Genomic DNA, 21443 nt, shown 5'->3' with positions numbered 1-21443 from the left:
AACACTCTAAAATTGATTACGGTGTCAGTTTTAGGACTGTGCACACGCTAAAGAACACTGGGCTGCATTCCTTAAAGCGCTGATTTCTGGCATGTGACTCACAGAAAGCCGTTATTAAAATAAGAGCCCAACAGTGGAAAAGCTGAATCACACAGTTCACACAAACATGATCTTCAATAACTCCTCCTATTTGGGGAGAAGTTTTAAGGAAACAGGAAAACAGCATAGACTACCGTTACCAGGTCTCCCATCCCTTACCTTACCCTGCCTCAGTTTCCTCTTATTAACTTCAGGCATTAGCCCGCTACATGTTACACCAAAAAAGCAGTTTTGATACTGAAGGAACGGTGTGGAGGGGCAGGAAAGGGGGGGGGGGTGCTAAGCCTCCATGTATCCCCCTACCAACCTCAAATGGAAAATGATGCTAAGTCTTCTAAAGTGAGGCTGTTTGGTTTTTTTTTTTTTTTAATAAATGAAACTCTTGCAATAAGAATGATAAATAAGTAAGTAAGTAAGTAAGTAGCTCACTCAAGTAAAAACCAGGTAAGAGGCTGGGACAGCCATTCCTCAGGGAAAGAACAATGACTGGCGACTGGCTGGTGCCTGGGGCTCGGCTCAGTTGGTGGAATGTGTGGCTGGCACGGACTAGGCCCAGAGTTCAAACCTCATGACTGCAACAGACAACAAAAATGTACACAATCACAAGAGAAGAAGACGTTCACAGCACTACCTACCAGAGAAATGCAAATCAAAACCACTCTGGACAGGGCTGGAGAGATGGCTCGGCGGTTAAGGGCACTGGCTGCTCCAGTTCCAGAGGCTCTAACGCTCTCACACAGACATACATGCAGGCACAACACCACTGTACATGAAATAAAACAACAACCACCACAAAAATCAAGCCCACTGTGGCATCACTTCACACCAAGATGCCTGTTTTAAAAAAAAAAAAATGTTGAAAGGGGGCAGAGGTGGTCCATATCTTTAATTACAGCACTGGGGAGCAGAGGCAGACAAATTTCTGAGTTCAAGGCCAGCCTGGTCTACCCTGTCTTTGGGGGTGGGGGGAAAGGTTGACTAGCTGGGCATGTGTAGTGACCATGTTTAATCCTACCATTTGGGAGGCTGAGGCACCTGGATCTCTGTGATTTCAAGGCTAACCTGGTCTACCTAATGAGTTCCAGGCCAGCCAGGGCTACATTGTGTAACCTTCTCGCAGGGAATAAGAACAAATACATAAAAAATAAAATAAAATAAAAGAAGCAATCGTGTGATCTGCCATTCTGCTGCTAGGTCCTTATGAAATTTCCTTCTCTTCAAACAACAAGAGTCTTCTCCAAACCTGCCCACTCTCTCAGCATTAGCATGTCCTCTCACGTCAAGCACCACAAAGTAGCCATGCAGTGGGTTGGCTGACCTGCTCCAGCAGCGCTGCCCATTGCCCTCCACGCATCCGTCTGTGTACATGCCCAGCTCCCTTGGGCCCTGCTGGCCACACCCTTTCTCATCCCACTGAGCATCCTCTTGCCTGGCCCTGCTCACCTTCATCTCATGCCGAAGGTTCCACAAAACAAGGAGGCAAAGAGCAAGCTCCTGAACAATTAGCTTTCAAGAAGGCAACGACTGCCTCGGCACTGAAGGTGCTTGGTGTTTCCTGGGGTTGGCAAAACAGAAACCCACACGCACACAGCAGGCTCTCAGAAGCCACGAGTGGCTGAAACGGTGGGGCAAACACATGCAGAGGGGCTGTCCACAATAAATTGTTGACTATGGAGATAGACGTCCTGCATCTGCAGGCCCAGTGAGGTGCCCTCCAAACACTGTGGCCACCAAGCTCCACGGATGGTACAATTGAGAGACTCACTTTCTAATCTAAATGTAACATCTCTAAATTTTCATGAAATAGCCAGATGTGGTGAATGGCTAGCAACTACACAGTATAACACTAATGATAAGCAAACCCTGGGCATCTTGATACCGTATTCCAGAACCTTCCAAGATAAGAAAACGTGCCACTATTTAAATGAATTTTTAATTGGCAAGCAAAACAAAGCTATAGCAAAAGACTGAAGAAATGACCAAAAATACGAGGTGCAGGAGAAGCATCAGAGGATTTCAAGCTCTACCTATAACTAACAATAGTGTGATCAGGAGAGCCTGTCAAACCAGAAACCTCTCCCACTGGAGCCATTTCAAGTACTATTGTTCGGGGTGGGTCCTGGGGGTGAGGGCACTCTACAATTCAATGATAACGGACACACGGGGCAGAGAAGCCACCAACAAGATCTTGGAGACATGGCCTTCCTCTCAGTGAGGGACAGTTAACATAGCTTCCAAGCATTCTGTACAATTTCTTTGTGTGTGTGTTTGTGTGTGTGTGCGCGCTCGATGTACGTTCACCTTATAAAGGTACGTGTGTGGAAGCCAAAGGATGACCTCGAGTTGTCACCCTCAGGGATGCCATCCACCTACTGGGCTAGAGTCTCTTGTTGGTCCAGAGCTTGCCACTTATGCTACGCTAAGCTATCCAGAGAGCACCAGGGGTCCACTTGCCTTCTTCACTTCCCAGCACTGTGATTACAGGAATGAACCACCATGCCCATCTTTTTCATTTTAGTTTTTTGGCTGTTTCCTTTTGTTGTTTGTTTGTTTTTGTTTTTTAATGTGGGTTAGTGCAGACTAAACTGAGGTCTTCAACAAGGAATTTACAGAAGGGGCTAGCTTCCCAGACTCTGTCTTCTAGTTTTGATATGTGGCAAGTGAGACTCCAATGACTATAGAAACCATCCCCTCAGGAGCAGACAAATATTTAGGGCAGCCCAGGCCTGGCTCATAGACCTTTCCCAGGGTACCAGAACCCTGCCTCAAGCCATCACCTGCCCAAACTCACACCAGCAATTACGTCTGAAGCTGAGCACCAGCAACCAGACAACTAGGGACACCCAAGGGTCCCCAAGCTACCAGACCAATGCAGCTCAGTCCTAACTCTCCCCTACACCACCTAACCCTAGTCCTAACCCTAACCTTAATTCTTGCCTACACCGCCTAATCCTAATGCCTAATCCCTAACCCTAACTCTCCCCTTCACCATCTGATCCTAACCCCAGCCCCAGCTCTAACTCTCCCCTATACGGCCTTGTCCTTCCTGAGAAAACCCAAGAAACATTCCTTTTGCTTGTTTCCCTCCCCTTGCTCAGTTCTCCGAGGCAAGGCTGATGCTTCCTCTGCTGCCCTGGGTATCTATCTTCTTGTGGGTATGGACCCTTCTCATGAGCAATACAAATAACAAGCCCTTCTGTATAAGAACAACTAAGTAGGGCCTGAGGGGTGCCTCAGCACTTGGTGCTCTCGCAGAAAAACTGCACTTGGTTCCCAGCATCACATAAAAGCTCACAGTTCAGCCAGGCAGTGGTGGCGCACACCTTTAATCCCAGTACCTGGGAGACAGAGGCAGGCGGATCTCTGTGAGTTCGAGACCAGCCTGGTCTACAAAGTGAGTCCAGAACAGTCAAGGCTACACAGAGAGGCCCTGTCTCAAAAAACCAAAAAAATAAAAATAAAAATAAAATTTTAAAAACCTAACAGCTCTCTGTTAACTCCAACTCTGGGGGATCTGTGCCCTTTTCTGACCTCTGTGGGCCCCAGGCACACATGTAGTGCACAGACATGTAGTAAACACTCCCACACAAAAAATATAAATCTTTAAATCTTTTCTTTTAAACACACAGTGCCATCATAGAGCACTCACCACGCTGTGGCACTGAGTCCTGAGGACCACACAGACAGAGGAAAACATCACATTCCTGTGAGCACTCCCATCCTCAGAAACCCAACAGCTCCTTCTGGACTTGGATTCACCATTCTAAGGCAGAGCTCTGATGAAGGCATGCTAACACATTCCATGACCCCACCCCCTGGATGCCTGAAATCACGGACAGTAATGAACCCTATAAATACTGCTTTTTTCCAGTACACACCTACATTTGACAAAGTTTAATTTAGTGAGCAGGCATAGTAAGATTTAAAATAACTGACAGTTGGGGAAATGGCTCAGAGGGTCAAAGCAGTTGCCATGTTAAGTCTAATCAGTGAGTTACTGCAAATCTGACAACTGAGCTAGATCCTGGGACCCATACAAAAACAGAAGGGAACTGACTTCAGAAAACTGTACTTTGACTTAGACATGTGCATGCGCGTGCACGTGCAAGCGCGCGCGCACACACACACACACACGATCTAGACAATGCACACATGCATCACACACACACATGCACATATATTATCCATGCACACATTCATATACAACAAAAATAAATTTTAAGAAAAGGAAAGTAATAACTGAAAGTAAATAGAAATTTAAAAATTGTAATGAAATTGCCAGCGTACATGCTATGGGTACATTAGACAAAGGACCTGCATGACATTATTCCTGGGTAGACATGAACAAATGTCCACTCACCCCAAATAGGGAAACAATAACAGACCAAAATAACAATAGCCCCAAAGTTCAACTTGGTGAACCAATGAGTTTTATTGGGGTTACTTACAGGACTATGGATAAGGGATACTTACAGGAACAGGGGTTGCTCAAAAGCAACGACATTGTCAAAAAGCCCACTCCAGTTAAAATGCCACTCACAAAACCTAGATGCTGAAGTTGTCTACACAACTTAAAGGCAGGGCTGGAGAGATGGCTCAGAGGTTAAGGGCATTGGCTGCTCTTCCAAAGGTCCTGAGTTCAATTCCCAGCAACCACATGGTGACTCACAACCATCTATGATGAGATCTGGTGCCTTCTTCTGGCCTGTGGGTGTACATGCAGGCAGAACACTGTATACATAATAAATAAATACATTTTTAAAAAACTTAGAGGCAGATGACAGGTAAGAGTCTCCTCTCCTTTGGAGTCCTTACTGCTTACATAATCTTGGGGCCTTGTGAATCTGGTCAGTTTCATGGACTTACTGAGACTCCTGGGTTGTTTACTTCCTGAGTCTTAACTAGCTTTGCTTCACAACTTTCTGAGTCTTAGGAGCTTTCTACCAGGAGAAAACATTTGAAGAAGAAACTGCTCCACAACAAAAATAAAAGGGCCCTAAAGTGAAAAGGAAGAAAGGCATGAGATATCACACTTCTCAGAGTGGTTGGCGTACAAGTCAAACTTAGGTATTCTTTGCTTCTGGAATTTTTCATTTTATATGTAGGCCATGATTAACTTCATGTAGCTCAAAGCTGGGGAAAGTGAACCTGCACACATCAGGGAGCTACTGTACTTCCGGATCTGGACAAGGGACCCACTAGTGCACCCATCACCCGTCTCCAGGCCTATTCAGAAGGCATTGCATTTACAATCCACAGAACACAGAGTGACTCAAAGGTTACAAACTAATTCTGACTGCAACTATATAGCTCAAAATACTAAACGGAAACTTCATTAATCAACCCATGAGTCTTACTAAGCTCCACATTCTGTTGTTGAAGGAGAAAACCAGGGAAAACAGTTGGCTGTGTATGACAACGGTCTCTGCAGATCGCTGGGCTCACGCTACCCCCTTAGTATGTTTGCATGCTGTAGCTCTGACTGGTCACGTGGGAGAGTGATCATCCTTTTGTGGTTTCTATAAATCCAGAAACAATAAACTCCACATCCAAACTTCTCCTAGTTCTCAAAATAAAATAGCCCCAGGGTTCAATGTGGCAAACACGGTGTCAGAAAATACAAAGCCAAGTTACTATGTCACTACATGCCAAGTTTCCTAAGTGACCACTTGGGAGCCAGGGGAAGAGTGCCCAGCCACTCAGGAAACACAGCCACTGCCACAGAAGAAGATTCACCAGTGCCACTTGTGGCCAAGCAGATTCAAGGCTAGCCCAGTTGGTCAGTGTGAGTTTAGTCAAAGTACGCTTTACAGCTACAGAGGACATGAGGTGTGGGCCAGGGGACAGAATGAGTTCCATCCTGTAAAACCAAGGTCATTGCTACCAAGACATTGAAGGAACGAACACTCACAGAGTAAGAGATGATGAAAGACACAGAAAAGGGGCACCAGAATTTTCTTTGAGTCCCTGTTGTGGTTTGAATGAAGTCCCCAAATGGTAAAGGCTTGACACCAAGGAGTATGCTACTGAGAGAGTAAAGCCTTTGAGAAGCGGGGCCCATTGGAGGATTTTTGGATCATTGGGAGTGTACCCTAGAGAGGACTGTGGACCCCGGCCTCTCAGCCTCTCTGTATTCCTGCTGTATGTGTTCATTCTAAGGCACATTCCTGTTGTGCTTTGCTTCCTTCATTAAAGAACCAAGAATAAGGCCACCCTGCAGAACTGAGAGCCAAACACCAGGACTTTCGCTACTTCTTCAGGAGCCTGTATCATGTATTTCATTATAAAACCAAAAAAACTAATACAGACTGTGGTCCAAAATCAATACTCACCAAGGTGACTACTGATGCAAAATGGTGTCACAAAGATGTGTCATTCTGCTCCCCTATCTGACACCCTCTATTTTTAAAAAGCCCAAGAGAGGGGTTGAAGAGATGGCTCAGTAGTTAAGAGCACTGGCTGTTCTTCCAGAGGACCAGGGTTTAATTCTCAGTGCCTACACAGCAGCTCACAACTGCCTGTAACTCCAGTTCAAGGGGATCTGGCACCATCACACAGATATATATGCAGGCAAAACACCAAAATACATAAAAATAAATAGATCTTTTTAAAAAATGGAAGAGAACGTATTTTTTTAAAAGTCTGAGACATTCAAGTCTAAACATTGAGAAAAGTGAGGCTCATCAGAGTGAACACCAAAACCCAGAACACTTCCAAAGAACCATGGGAAGGACCCCAGTGTCCACCACCTCCAGTGGCATCATCATGAATTGTCCCACCAACAAATGGCCTCTTCACAGAGGCACAGAACACAAGCTTTCCCTGGGACCTGACACCCACTGCACAAAGCACCAGGGAGCTTTTCCATGGAACCCTGGAGCCCACTGCACCACTTACAGGCAACACCAAAGGTCACAGTCCCCTCTCCTCTTCCTGCTTTTGTAACCTTAGGAAAGGAGCAACTTTATGAATCTCTTAACTTCAGGGACTTCCTGAGACTTCTGAGTTATCTACTTTCTGAGTCTTAAGGTGCTCTCCTCCAGGATGAGATGTTTCAACTCAGAGGAAACTGCCGCACACCACCCCCTTCTGGATGGGCAACGTTACCAGCTAGGAAAACTTCAATCCTGCAGGGTTAGTACCCCTACCGTGGAGACCCAAACTCCAAAGTGCTCCAGCACTCAAAGGCTTTTGTGTGTCCACATGACAGCAGAAGTAGAAAATCCTACATCCGGCCACCCTGCGACAGGTCACGTGTAAAGGACAGGCACACGAACAACGTTGTGTGAAGTGACTTCTCAGGCTTTGTGCGTCAAGTGGGCATAAAAGAGAAACGAGCCTCACGTTGAGATGCGGCTCCCCCAGAAGTATACATCACACGTATGAAAGTATTCCGAAATCTAAACATTTCTGAAATCTGAAACACTTCTGTTCCCAAACATTTTGAATACGGGAGAGTCGGCCTGCAGCAACTTAGACAAAGGCATTTCAGCGCTGGGAAGCGGCTCCACAGATACTCAAACAACTGCCCAAAAAACAAAAACAAAAACAAAAACACAGACGTTTAATGCAGGGCTGTTTCATGTAAAGCCTAAGAAGCAGAAGACCTGTGAAATAAATTATGCATACAACGTCACATAACAGTAGAAACGGGACTGCTGGGTCCAAGGGGACCAGCAAGGGCAGGGCCGGGGAATGTGGAGGGTAGAAAGAAAATAAGAACCAAGAAGATGCCCTAATGAAACCAGTTAGTTTGCATGCTAACTTAAAATTAACTAAAAAAAAAAAAAAAGCCGTGTATGTACAAATGACAGCATATTTGCAATTATTTTTAAATGAGGGAGCTGGAAATGCACTAATATGGAAAGGGGCTTTAGGTTTTGTTTGTTATTTTGAGCTAGGGTCTCTATCCTGGGCTGGCCTTGAACTCCCGTTTGTGCTGAGGTTGCCCTTGAACTTCTGATCTGTCCTAGGCCAAGCTCACAGCAGAGCCCGCATACCATAGGAAGGACCTATAGGAACTGTTACGATGAGAACCTCTCCTGTGTGTTCTAAAGTGCCTCTGCGCAGAAACCATCATGAAAAGCACTGTGCTAAGTGGAAGAAGCCAGTAACAAAGGCCACATGGTCCATAATTCCATTCAAATGAAGTTTCCACAACAGTCAAGTCCTCAGAGACAGAAAAGGAGATTAGTACTTGCCAGAGACTGGGAAACAGGAGGAGGGAGGTGGAGACCAGCTGCTAGTGGGGGTGGGGCTCCTTGTGGGGGAATGAAAGTTCAGAAACTGCACAGTAGAGCTGGATATGGTGAGAGCTGCAACCACTGACTGACGTAACATAGAGTCACCTGGGAAGGGAGTCTCAATGTCACTTATAAACATTGGTCCTAGCTGGGTGTAGTGGCGCACGCCTTTAATCCCAGCACTCGGGAGGCAGAGGCAGGCAGATCACTGTAAGTTCAAGGCCAGTCTGGTCTACAAATCGAGTCCAGGACAGCCAAGGCTACACAGAGAAACCTTGTCTCAAAAAAACAAAACGAAACAAAACAAACGAACAAAACCACTGATCCAGGGCTGGAGAGATGGCTCTGCAGCTAAGGGCACCACCAGCTTCTCTTCCAGAGGACTGGGGTTCAATTCCCAGCACTCACACGACAATTCACTACTGTCTGTAACTCCAGTTCCAGGAAATCTGATACCCCCTCTGGCTTCCAAGGACACCAGGCATACAAATGGTACACAGATATTCACGCAGGCAAAACACTCAAGACACATAAAATAAAAATAAATAACTTTTTAAAAAAATCAAGCCCTTGGTCCAAGCCAAGAAAAGCTTGTTCAGCTTTCTAGGCTCCATCCCTGTTTTGTTTTCTAAGTATCCTTGTAAGAAGAGTTGGCCCAAGCCAAAGTCCACTTAACATCACAACCGCCACCCCCCCCCCCCCATCACCAGCAACACACAGCCCAAGTTCACAACAGGATCCATTCCCTGGCTGGGAAAAAACCAAAGATGAAGAGAACTTTTAAAACTTAATCTTGGACAGCTCACTTGATGTTCCACGCCGGCCTTCATTCCTTCTGTTTTGTTTTTCATCAGCCCCAGGTTTTACAATCTGTAGAAATGTAGTCAAGGAGGAGAAATTTGACTCCTGGTTCTTCTTAAACTTATACTTTTCTCAGACAAGTAGATGCATTAAAGTTTGGAAGAAGAGGGAAAAAAAAAAAGAAAACAAAGAGTGAGCCCTTACTGAATTCTGGAAACATATCAAGCCCTCATAATGAAAGGTAGGTATTGGTACAGAGTTGTGTCTTGCAAAACAACGGATTTTCCCATTGAAAGAAAACACCCATTGAGGGTGTTTTCTGTTCAAAATGGAGTCTCCTAACTAAAATGATAGCAGTGAATTTTGCAAACGGCTAGGGAAAACTGGAACAACATATCAAAGCCAGCTGACTCATGAGAGAAATTATGCACTTGGCAAAACTATTAACACCCTCCAAAGACAGAGGCCTTCCAGGTCTCAGTCCTTCCCTGAGTAGTCAGTAGGCTCCTTCTGAAAAAGCTTTCTTCCTCCCATGTGCCCAGCAGCCACCTGGGTCACCCCCAATGACTTACTCCCCTGTGCCTAGCCCCCAGTCACGGGCACGCGCACACACACACACACACACACACACACACACACACACACACACACAGAGACATGCACTACTCATGCACCCACACCCACGCACTCTGCATTTACCCTGCCCAAGCCACTGCCTTTTTTCTCCGGCAGGAGGAATGCCCCTCTGCCTAAAAGACAGAACAGTACTGAGCTATCCAAAAGACAAAGGGCGCTTCCTAGAACCCCTTCCCCTCCTGGTTGGCCCCCCGAGGAGCCCAAGCCTTCCTATGGGTCCCAGTCCCTAGAGACCAATCCATCTGCCTCACACTTCAAAGGGCTCCCATGTGTCCATAAATCACAAGGCTTGACAGCCACATCCCAGCAGCAGTAAGGATGTTTGCTTTTGTTGGCTTTTGGATTTGCTTTTGCCCAGGCCTCTGTAAGGGAAACAAGGGCCAAAGGACAGTAGGGAGCCTGGTGTCCTGGGCCTGGGTTCGAGCAGGGGAGTCCTTGGTGGATCCCGGTGGCTGTTTTTTGACCCTGGGGAGCCGCATGGTCCCTGGTCAACCTGGTCCACTCTGAAACCTGGGAGGACCCTATGAAGAATTACCCATCCAAGCTTCAGACCTCACCAGACCCTCCTCTCCCCTAGGCGGCAACCCAGAGAGGTCACTGGCACAAGTGGGCAGCTGACCTGGGGAGCTCTGGGGGAGCAGGCCTCAGATGAATACGGATCTGAAAAGAAAAGTGCCCTACATAGCCTGGTCATCGGGACCCCAGTGGTCATAAAGCTCTAGTGTCCGGACCCCAGCTGACCTGAGCTATGCAGAGGCACACAGTGACCTGCAATGCAAGCTGCTGAACACAGTTGAGCATCATCAGCCACACTCACCAGAAAGCTCTGTGTATCTGGCTCTCCACAATAACACCTACAGTGCTGGAGGGGTACTCAGGTAGCTCCTCCCCCGCAAGCTCCAGGCTCAGCAACACTTTGCAGGCAGTGCAGGCCTCTTATCAAGTAAATTCTTGTGCTCTCCCTCTGAAAGCAAACTCAACAACCAGCAGCACTTGATGAGTGCACGCCCAAGTGTCTACCTCACTTTGCTGGGGTTTGAGTGTATACCTCAGAAATTCACACACTGAAAACTTAATCCTCGGGTTTTATGTTCAAGTACTTAGAGGCGGGGCCACTGGGAGATAATTAGGATTTGCTGAGGTAAGGAGGAGCGGGGGGGGGGGGGGGGGGGGGGGCCCCCGCAGCGGGCATGCTTGCTCTGTCTGTCCAAGAGGCCCTTATCACGTACCAGCACCAGATTCTTGGACTGTCCAGCCTCTATAACTATAAGCCATATGTAGAGATTTATCATAGGGGTTTATGCATAGTGGGCCCACACTGGACCTTTTCCAAGCCTTATTCATTAAAAATTACCCCAACTTGCCTGACAGTGGTGGTGCCCTTAGGAAGCAGAGGCAGGTGATCTCTGAGTTCGAGACCAGCCTGGTCCACAGAGTGAGTTCCAGGACAGCCAGGGCTACATAGAGGAACCCTACCTCGAAAAAAAACAGGGAAAAAAATTACTCCGAGTGCTCCACTCTACGGTAGCCACCAGAACAAAAAGTACGAGCAATAGGGCAGCTACAGGGCAAGGTACCCATCTCTAGCAAAAGGGAAGGGGAGACGGGGGAGTCATAAGGCAGCCTCTGAGGAGGAACCCAGGCCCAGGCAGCTCCTTCATCAGTAAGCCAAGCTGCTGCTCCCTGGTCTGCTCTTTCTCTACCACCTCCTGCGTGTCCCTTCCTGGATGTCCCTTGTGTAAGGAATAGGACCCACCCCAAAGATCTCATTGTATCATTTCCTGAAACCCATTCTCCAAAGAGGAAGGTCACAGACAGAGGGACCAAGAGTCAGGACCACCGTGCATCTTCCTCTTTTGCAAAGGGAACCACAATTCAACTCTACTAACATAATATTCGCATTATTAAAAAAAAAAGTTGCAAAGGCCCCTCCATTTTCAATGCCCCTAAAGTTGGAAACGGGGAGCTGGGAGATGGTTCAGTGGGTAAAGCTCCTGTCACACAAAGTATGAGGACCTGGCTTTAGATCCCAGTGCCCATATAAAACCTGGATGTAATGACGCTCATTTGCAGGGTTGGTACCTGCAAGGGACAGGCGGTTCCCGGGGTGTTCGCTGCTGTCTCCAATCTAGCTGAAACAATCAGCTCGAAGTCAGTGAGACTCTTTCTCAAAAAGTAAGGTGTGGTCTCCACACATGCTCACACAAGCAAGCAAACACACACACACACACACACACACACACACACACACACACACGCACACACACCCCTACCTCTGCACCCTAAGATTTTATTTCAAGGACAGCCATCAAAGGCAGAGCCATTAGAGTGGAAAAGAAAAAAAGAACACTGAGACATTTAGCGAACTGTACAGAGGATACATTGCAGCTGCTACGATCCCTACCTCGTCCCATCCAGAAAGATCTGTTGGGATCTACAGAGCCCTGTGTCATGTACAGCCATTGTGTCTGGTGTGTCACTGGCACTGGAGAAAAAGCACTGCTTACTTAGCTGAAACACGTGCAGGTTTTCTATGGTTTCGGTACACCCGAGTCTGTACGATGAACAACTTAGCGTGCACGTTGTTCAGCAAACCACGGAGTGTGTGCAACTCAACGCTAACGGGCAGTGCCAGCCAGCCCCGACAAAGCGGCAAGCCGCCCACCCAACGGCCACCCTCCGACAGTGCCCTGACTCCCACCACTCAATCTCACTTAGTGGAGGTAAGGTGTTAAGAGCATAGGGAAACTGACTCCAGCCTGGACTGTCTTGATGACAAGGCCAAGCTCCTTTTACACATCAGTGGCCTTTTTATGTTGGTTCTTCTGCAGAGCACCCACCTTTCACAACACTGACAACCAAGAATGCGACGCCACTGCTCCAAAGATGCCCGTCCCTGAGGCTCCAATCTTGCTTTAGGACCCGATTCTTCTCCTCGGTTAGGGTATGATCTCAGTGTGCCTCACAGAAGGACCAGTGTCCATCACCCCAACTAGAGACATGGAGTGTCACCTAGCTAAGGTTATGTCTGCTCTCTCTGGTCTGGCTATTCATTGAGCCCTTGCAGACTAGGAAACCTATGAAACGCCTGACCGCATGTGAATTCCCTGCTCCATCCATCGCTTCAGACACAGTACTCACTGATGCCCTGCCCAGCACAGCCCACACAACCCCTGCACCGCCGACAAGGTGACATCTTGTTTCAATATGGGTCCCCTGGCTTTCTCCACCTCTCTTCCTCGTCTATGTATTAAAGGTAAGTGTTCCCTCAAAAATTCATGACCACTCAGAATTCGAATGTGACTTGAGATGAACCCGTCCAGGACTCAAGGTGCAATCTGTTAACAGGGGCCCTTCTGACATGAAGAAGAGAGGCGATGTGAGAACAGAAAAGGGTTTAAGACAGACATGGTGCAAGCCGAGGAAGCCAGGAGCCACCAAGAAGCAGGAGAGGAAAAGTAAGATCCTCCACGACAGGCTCCAAACCGCACCTTACAGCTCACTGTCCACGTACCTCCACCTCCCAGAGCCATGGGAAGATGTATTTGTGTGACATCATGAGCCCTGCCAGACTCCCGGGGTTCCTTCTGTCAGCTCTGAGCCACAGATTTCTACTCTGTCCATGCTTGTCTCGTTGCCTCCAGGCCGGGCCCTGTGTGCTCCCAACACACCCATCGTTACGGACCACTGACCCGGCTCTACCCCGAGAGCCTGTCCCCGGCCTTTCCCTCTCACGGCCCTATCTTCAGACATGGCTCCAAGGCACTCAATCTCCCTTAATGTGCTGCAGGATTTAGAGGGATAAAGATTTGTGAATTGGGAACACTCAATGCTAACAAAGTGCTCAGAACAGCTGTTATGTAAAGAGAGAGAGAGAGAGAGAGAGAGAGAGAGAGAGAGAGAGATAGAGAGAGAGAGAGAATATGGGTTTAAAACTATGGGCCTGCAATTGAACATTACACACAGTGTGGTTACACAGAAGTCATGAGTCATACTGATGTCTCCAATTCCAACCCACTCCCCCGGATCTTTCCCCAACATCCCGCACTGCACATGTGCACTCTCAGGCATTCCACAGAGAGATGCCCGGTTCCAACACTAAGCACACTTCTTGTTCACTCAATCCTGCAGTTAACACAAAGTGCCAATTCCCAGTGGAAGCGTATGCTAGGAAGGCTGTTTGCAGCAGCCAGCTGAGGTTACACAATCAAAGTGTCACATCTATCACTGACATGAATTACGTGTCTCTTGCCTTGATCTCACTGGTGTCTTGTCACCATTTGTAATAGAAAAGACTTAACTTGCCTGCTGGCATTCAGCTTTACTTTCCTGGACCTCTTCAGGACTTGACAATGTTTTTCAAAAGCAAGCAAGCATTCATTCATTCATTCATTCATTCAAGGCTGGGTCTCTCTACATAGCCCTGGTCATCCTCAAATTCACTTTGTAGATTAGACTGACCCTCAAACTCACAGAGCCCACCTGCCTCTGCTTCCCAGGTGCTGAGCCTAAAAGCATGCATTATACCTGACTTTAACATTACGTTTGAATGAGCAGATCTTCAACATGTTCCGAAAGGCAAGTATACAAAGGGTGCAAAAATAAACTGAGGACAGAAGGGAAGTCTCTGAACACAGGACAGACTGAAGGGTTCCCCGCCCCCAAGATCAGAACAAAGCAGGGATGTCTGCTTTGAACACATGTTCAGCGGTGGAAGGTTCAAGATTAAATTATATTAGATTAAATAAATAAATGAGAAGGACAATCATCTGTCTTCAGCTAACCAATATAATCACATATAGAAGGTAAGATCTACAAAGTATTATCTGAGCAAATCAATTCTGCAAACTCACAGGGGAAAAAAATCAGTTTGTACAAGCTAACTTCTACAAACAACACACACATACAAAAGAATATTAAGAAATCAATTTCAATTATAACAACACCAAAAACAGAGACGCAGAGAGCGAGAAAGAGAGACAGAGAGAGAGAGAGAATACTTAAGCATTGTTAATTGTGAAAGCAAAAGCCTTGAAAGACTGCAGACTATAAAACATTGATGAATGTAATGAAAGATTTAAGTGCATCTGTGTTTATGGACTGGCGACAATACCGTAAGAAACAAAAACAGATCACCATTCACAGATTCAATGCAATTCCTCCCCAAATCCCAGCCGGCCATATGTGGCTAAGGACACCTGCCATGAGGCGAGAAGCAAAGGAAGTAAATGTAGGGTGTTTTTTCTTTTTAATTTTAACTAATTTTAACTTAAATAGTCACATGTGCCTGGCAGCCTCTATACTGCACAGCACCAAAGTTACCATGAGTTCAAGCCAAAATGTTTCTGTAATTCAACTGTACATCCGGCTAGCCTTCCTTCCAGGAGGGTGTGGAAGCCATTAGGCTGGGAGTATTGGTGATGGCGGGGACCCTCCCCCACTCCCGGAGGTTCAGAGCAGCGAGCACATTCCCCCCTGATAACATCTCAGAAGTGGCAGAGTGCTTACTGAAGCTCACTGTGACACAATTAAACACACACGCACTTCCCATAAGGGCTGAAGACCTTCTAGAGGCCAAGCTACTTAGTTGAATTAGGCTTCATTTTTTTTCCTTCCCTTTGTAATTATTTCCGTCCCTTTGGCTTTTTGATGAGGAGGAATATCAGAATTAGAACTTAAAGAAAAGGCCTCCCCCCACCCACCTCCACCAGAAATCTCATCTGTGATGATAACCAAACCAAAACCAATCTCATTTTGAAAAGCGTTATGAAAAATCTTCAACGTGGTCCAAACAATGCTCCTTGGCCACTCTGTCAATATGACTTCAAACAGATTACACCCTAGACAGCTTTTATGAGCACTGCGAATGTAAGCAGAGCTGTTCCACCCTCGTTTCCAACTTGGCAACTAAACCTCAACTAAACCAAATAAATACATGCTAGGCAAAGAAGGCCCTCCACAGCCCCCATTGGCAGCCGCCAGAACTCGAGGGTTGCAGCTCCTCCAGTTACTTTGATTTTTTTTTTTAACTCCCAAACTGAAGAGGTTTCATCACCCATTCAGCCCCCCTCAGTAGCACCAGTGGAATGGTGCAAATCTAAGACTCCAAAGCCACAGTGGCCAAATGCGTCCTTTTTACCCAACAGCCCTTTACACATAATGACTAGCAACCACACACACCCAAGAAAAACACAATTCTGGCTCTGCTCTGAAACCTTGTGTGTTTGGCATTAGGGGGTGGGCTCACTGGAGTTCCCCAAGGAGGAAGCAGCCTAATGGCTCACAAAGAGCATCCCAGTGAGGAGACCCACGGAGGGAAAAGCCGGCCCAGGGAATCCCTAGCGGGGTGCAGCAAAGCAAACCCCATGGTCACCACTGGGTAGCGAGCAAAGGTGTCTAACCATTGTTTCCTCCCCAAGTCTCCAGACAACCAGTAGATAAATACCAGGAGACCCATGGGTCTCCTTAGGGGACATTTCATAAGCCTTCAGGCGGGCATACCATTTAGAAGTACTGTTTATACTCCGTGCTTCTTAATGACACCTTCCCCATCCTGGAGAGTTGAAACACCTCCCCTGCCTGTCAAAGGAGCCACTTCCAACTCCTAAGTATCTATCCCATTTCCTCCAGCAAAAGATTCCTCCGAAGAAAGGCCTTGATGAAGTGTAGCTTCTGCCAAGCTTCTAAGTCCCGCAGGCTAACTGTTTAAAGGGGCAACTAGTGAGAGCCTCACTGCGGGTCACACAAACACTAATTACAGCTGTGCTCCGAGTAAACAACAGGAACAGTGCTTAACAACAAAAATAGACGCTTTGGTGTATGCTGCTCTCAAAGTCTGCAGGCCTGTCATCCATCAAAACCGCTCCCAGAAATGCAAATTTTTAAACCCATGGTTTTGTTTTTGTTTTGCATGCAAAAAATACCAAGCAGGATTCTTGTTGGCTTTCTAACTATACCAGGTTAACTAAATAAAGTGCAGCCACAGGGTTGGAGAGGTAAGTCAGTGGTAGAATGCCTGCCTAGCGTGCATGAGGCCACAAGTTCTGGCTCTCCGGAGGAAAAGCAACACTCTGCGATCTTTTGTTTTAAATGAAACCTGGTTGACTGGCCCCTTCCCTGGTAAATGTGTGTCCCTAAGAGTCCATGATGCTCAGATCTGAGGGCGACAATCTTCTCCACTGGATGCCAAGACCCAACTTGAAATTGTTATTGAACACTGAAGTTTCAAATGTGTAGCTTTCCCCTGCTTGGTACTCAACCATAATAAAAAAAACATGTTTTACTACATACACAAAATCTTTTCTGTTTCCACAAAGTCTTCTTACACAAGATGATCTTGTTTCTTTTCTTCTAAAGACTGTCACTGGGTATTGTGACCACCACTCCAGGGATCTGGGCCAGAGGCAATCTGGGTACTGCCAAAATGAATGGCAGAAGGCTAAAGCTCATCGCTGGAGCCCTCCTGAGCCTGGGTCCCAGAGTCCCAGAGCAGTGTCCTTAGAGAATGGAGTCTTCCTATAAAAATATGGGATAAGAACATATGCCCTTTAAAAATAATCTTTCCATGTGTTTACATCCCAAATCATTCCAGGCCTAGAATTCTCCAATTGCTGGGACTCACTCCTAGACCAAAAAAAAAAAAAAAAAAAAACCCTCAAACATACAGTTTTTCTGTAATAATTCTCTATCTTTCTGTGTGTGTGTGTGTGTGTGTGTGTGTGTGTCTGTCTGTCTGTCTGTCTCTGTTTAATTGACTAGCAAGCAATCCAGAAACAAGAGAAGCATCGCCTACTCTTTCTAGAGATTATAGTTCCATTCCATTAGCAAAGAAAAATTACAGCCACATAAGAAAAGAAAGAAAGAAAGAAAGAAAGAAAGAAAGAAAGAAAGAAATCCTTTCTATCAAAGTGAGGGCAGCACTCAAACTGCTACATCCAAAACGCAGGCAAACTTTTCTATCCTGATCACAAACTTGACTTTAAGCAACCAAAGCTTCACCCTCCTTCTTCACCTCCCACCCCTCACCATAGCAGATCCCATCCCCCACCCCAGTTACACCTCAAGAGGCCCCCATGCCACAGGACTTGCAAGGGCCTTGTTGCTACTTCCCTGCCCTGCCTCTCCCTGCCCCCCCCCCAAAAAAGAGGCCGAAATCCCTGTGGAGCTGACCAGTTTACAGCCTTCTAGTTACAAAAGAATTTCTAGATGGCAGGAAGAGGAATCCTTGCAGGGGGCAGTTTGGTAATGACATTAATTTGGAGTACAGTAATCACTTCTCATGCTGCATCAGCAGTCCCTGCTTTCCCGGACAGGGAATTTATCAATGCAAATCAAGTCATCAGAAACAGTGGACCATCAGTATCAACCTAAGCCCAAACGCCCCTCTCCCCAACCAGGCTGCTCAGCATTTCTCTTCTCCCTTGGCCCGGATACAAGAAAGCGCCCCTACACAGCAGGACTTGTGAAAAACTGGGAGTCCTGCTGCCTACCTCTGCTTCCCTAATTCTCACCTGCTTGCAAGGACGCCAGGGGCTGCAGGGCACTGACGCCACTGTCCCAGTATGGTGCATCTCAAGCGGTGCAGAAACTTAGGACTGAACCTCTTGGGCCTGGAGGCCGCTCCTGGCCTCACCCAAGCCAGAAAGGTGCGGGGATTCCGGCCACAAACTCTCTGGCCAGTAGGTACTCTGGGGTTCACTGCTGCCTCCTTCTCCGCCCACCACAGTCATTTCTGCCCAGGTATCCTCCAAAACACTTTTGTGCTCCTCAACAGGGGACCCTGATCAAGCCCACGCAGAATACCCCAGAGGTAGAGGAAACACGCAAGGAAACCACAGGGACGGGAGGAGACGCACAACGACATTCTCTTTTTAACCCTGCAACATCATGTCTTGGGGGCCAAGTCCCCACTCCTCAGGGTCCACCAAACACCACTTTGGCCACCAATTACAACAAAGGGAAAACAAAATCTTCGATCATGTGTCTCCCACAGCCCCTGAGGGAAAAAAGGACTAACTCGGGACCTTATCTGCCGCAAGGCAGACAAGGTTCAAGGGATGCATGTGGACTGGAAGGGCGACCTGGGAAGAAAACAATGAAGTCCGGGTCTTGGGACACACAGAATACGTCTACCGGCGCACATCCATGAGTGTACATGCCGACTGGGACGCACTTGGAAAAGCTCCCCACCGCTGCCCACTCCGGCCTCTGGAAACATTTAGTGGTCCCTAGAGCGCAGCACATTGGAACCAGCTCCAGGCAACTGAGGGCACCGGCCCAAGCTGGCGCCGCGCGCGCGGAGTATGGCCTTGCCTGGCGCCCCTCGATCGAGAGCACCGGCGCCCGCGCGGCGGCCCGGGAAAAAGTGGCGGAGGAGCAGGCGATGCTCCGAGGGCGCACGCAGAGTCCTTACCTGAGGTCCAGGGTGTCCAGAGCAGGAGTGCCGCGGCCGTCCAGACGGCTCGGGCGCACAGAGGCACGCGCCACGGCCGCACCCAGCCCCGAGCCATGCTGCGGGCTGTGGGTGCCCGGTCGCCTGCTGCGCGCTCGGCCTTCGGGCTTCGGGCCGGGCACCTCTACCCCTCCCCGCCACGCGTCCACGCCTTTCTTCCCGGCGCTTGGCAAGCTGGTCCCCTTCGAGGGCCACTCTGGCGTCGCTCTCTCCCTGCCCCGATGCGCCGATCAGCTGCGGAGGCTCCGGGGCTCGTGCTTGGGCGTCCCGCCGGCCGCCGGGACGAGGACGAGGGGGGCGGAACGCGGGCGGGCGGGCGCGCAGGAGGCAGGGTCCGCGGCTCGCCCGCCCCGATGGGCAGAGAGGCCGGCGCCGGCGCCCTCTGCCGGAGCGACTCGAGGGCGGCGACCGGAGCGCGCGGGAAGGAGCCGGGTCCGCCCCCGCGACTAAGGAGCTGCTTGCAGCGCCCGCCCTCTCGCCAGCGCCCCGGGACCTTTAGCCACAAAGGTGGAACTTCCGGTTCATCCACTCTCCCACCACAAGAAACTACAGCCACCCACCGTCAGGGGCCTGGAAACCTGGAGACTTGAGTCGCAAATCAGAAACTAAGCGACACCTAATGAAGCCAACCTCACCTCCATAAGGGGAAATCAGTTACTGGGTCTTCGAAATCCTAGACGCGGAAGCAAGAAGTGAAGTGTGGACTTTCACACAGATGTTTCAGAAAATAACCGGCCGCGTCCCTATGGGCCCCCTGCCAAACCCCTTGGGAACAATCAGTACCCTCGGAAGATCGAACAAAAACTCCTGCTAGTGAAGCAGCAAGGGGGCTGCCCACGGAAGGGTGATGTTATCTGAATTCACCGTGGCCCGTAGTTTACTGTTGAAAGCAAATTGTGTCACTTTACCCATAAGGAGCTGAATGCTATTTGTTCTCTGCAGAGCTCCCCCGCGTTCGCCCCCCACCCCCCACCCCGCCAAAACATGCCAACGTAATTTGCTTCATTTATAAAAAGACATTTGTACGCAATTCAGATCGCATGCTTTCTTGATTATCCTTGCTTTTGCTTAGCACATGCAAAGATCTGGGGCGGGGGGCGGGGCTGATCCTCTTGTTTGTAGATGAGGAAAGGTCTCTGTTTTTTTTTTTGTTGTTTTTTTTTTCTCTCTTGGAGATAGCGTTTGGAGTTTCCTGCTTCTCCGTTATTTGCTTGGCTCAGTTTAACTGATTAACAAACGGCGAGTTTTTGCAGGAGCTCTCGTCCCTGTTAATTGCTGCAACTGCTCACCTAAAAATGGCACCCACAACCTCTGGAATGATAGAAAATGAGTCTCTGTGGTCTGTTCACAGAGACCCTGAGCTGGCCTTGGCCGCAGCCCCTGCCCAGTTTGTCTGAGGACCAGCTCTCCCAGTTCCACAGTGGTCATTCCTAATGTGCTTTAGAGGGACTGATTGCAGCCTACCAGGGACTACCGGAAGAAGCAGACATCAACCCTTAGCCAGATCATCTTTCTGCAAGGGGTGGGTCAAGGATTGCCAAAGGTGTGTCTTTAGGGTTTTCCTCTTTTCACCTTCCTTTGGGACCCTTGAGTAACCCTTTAAACCGTTTAAAATAAGCTAAGTCTAAGAATGGGCCTGAAGCGCTTAAGTACTCAAATGCCCCCACTGTGTGTGTGTGTGTGTGTGTGTGTGTGTGTGTGTGTTCATGAACATGTAATCACCCCCATATCTTTTGTGTAGAGGCTAGAAGTCAATAACAGGTTCTTCCATTATTGCTTGCCCTCTTAGTTTAAGACAGAGTCTCTCATTGAACCAGTAGCTTGCCATTTTAGCAGTCAACAAAGTCCCTAAATGAGCTGCCCATTCTCTGCCACTCTGCCACCCTCTTGTCCCAGGCCTGGAGTTACAGATGTATACCAGGACACTTTCTCATGGATGCTGGAGATTCCAAGCCAGTCTTCACGCTCACATAGCACATTGCCCACTGTGCCATCTCTCCAGGCCAGACCAATCCCACCATTCAGATGTAGGGAAAGCAGACAGGGCTGCAGAGAACAGTCTCACAGCCTCTGTCACGTTTGTCACTCATGAGGCTTGAAGCTCCAGGCTCTTTTCCTCCTTAGCTCTATTGTTTGTTCCTGTGTGGCTTGTAGGCTTTCTCTCATTAACCATCGCCCTCATCTGTTTGGTGTTTTCATACCACCGAATCCCA

The 21443-nt window shown here is 48.2% G+C and overlaps 1 protein-coding gene across 1 annotated transcript in view; it reads right to left on the bottom strand.

Moving 5' to 3' along the window:
- Positions 1–19606, bottom strand: part of ROR2 (receptor tyrosine kinase like orphan receptor 2) — a 171176-nt gene extending 151570 nt beyond the window's left edge. The window contains exon 1 of the mRNA XM_084796914.1: positions 19192–19606. Coding sequence (XP_084653040.1) covers positions 19192–19288 — 97 coding nt within the window. The 5' untranslated portion in view covers positions 19289–19606. The remainder of the gene's footprint in view (positions 1–19191) is intronic.
- Between the last annotated feature and the right edge of the window lie 1837 nt (positions 19607–21443).

The sequence above is a fragment of the Acomys minous genome, assembly GCF_964271855.1.
Source record: "Acomys minous genome assembly, chromosome: 9".
NCBI lineage: Eukaryota > Metazoa > Chordata > Mammalia > Rodentia > Muridae > Acomys > Acomys minous.
This window is presented reverse-complemented; position numbering and strand designations above follow the sequence as displayed.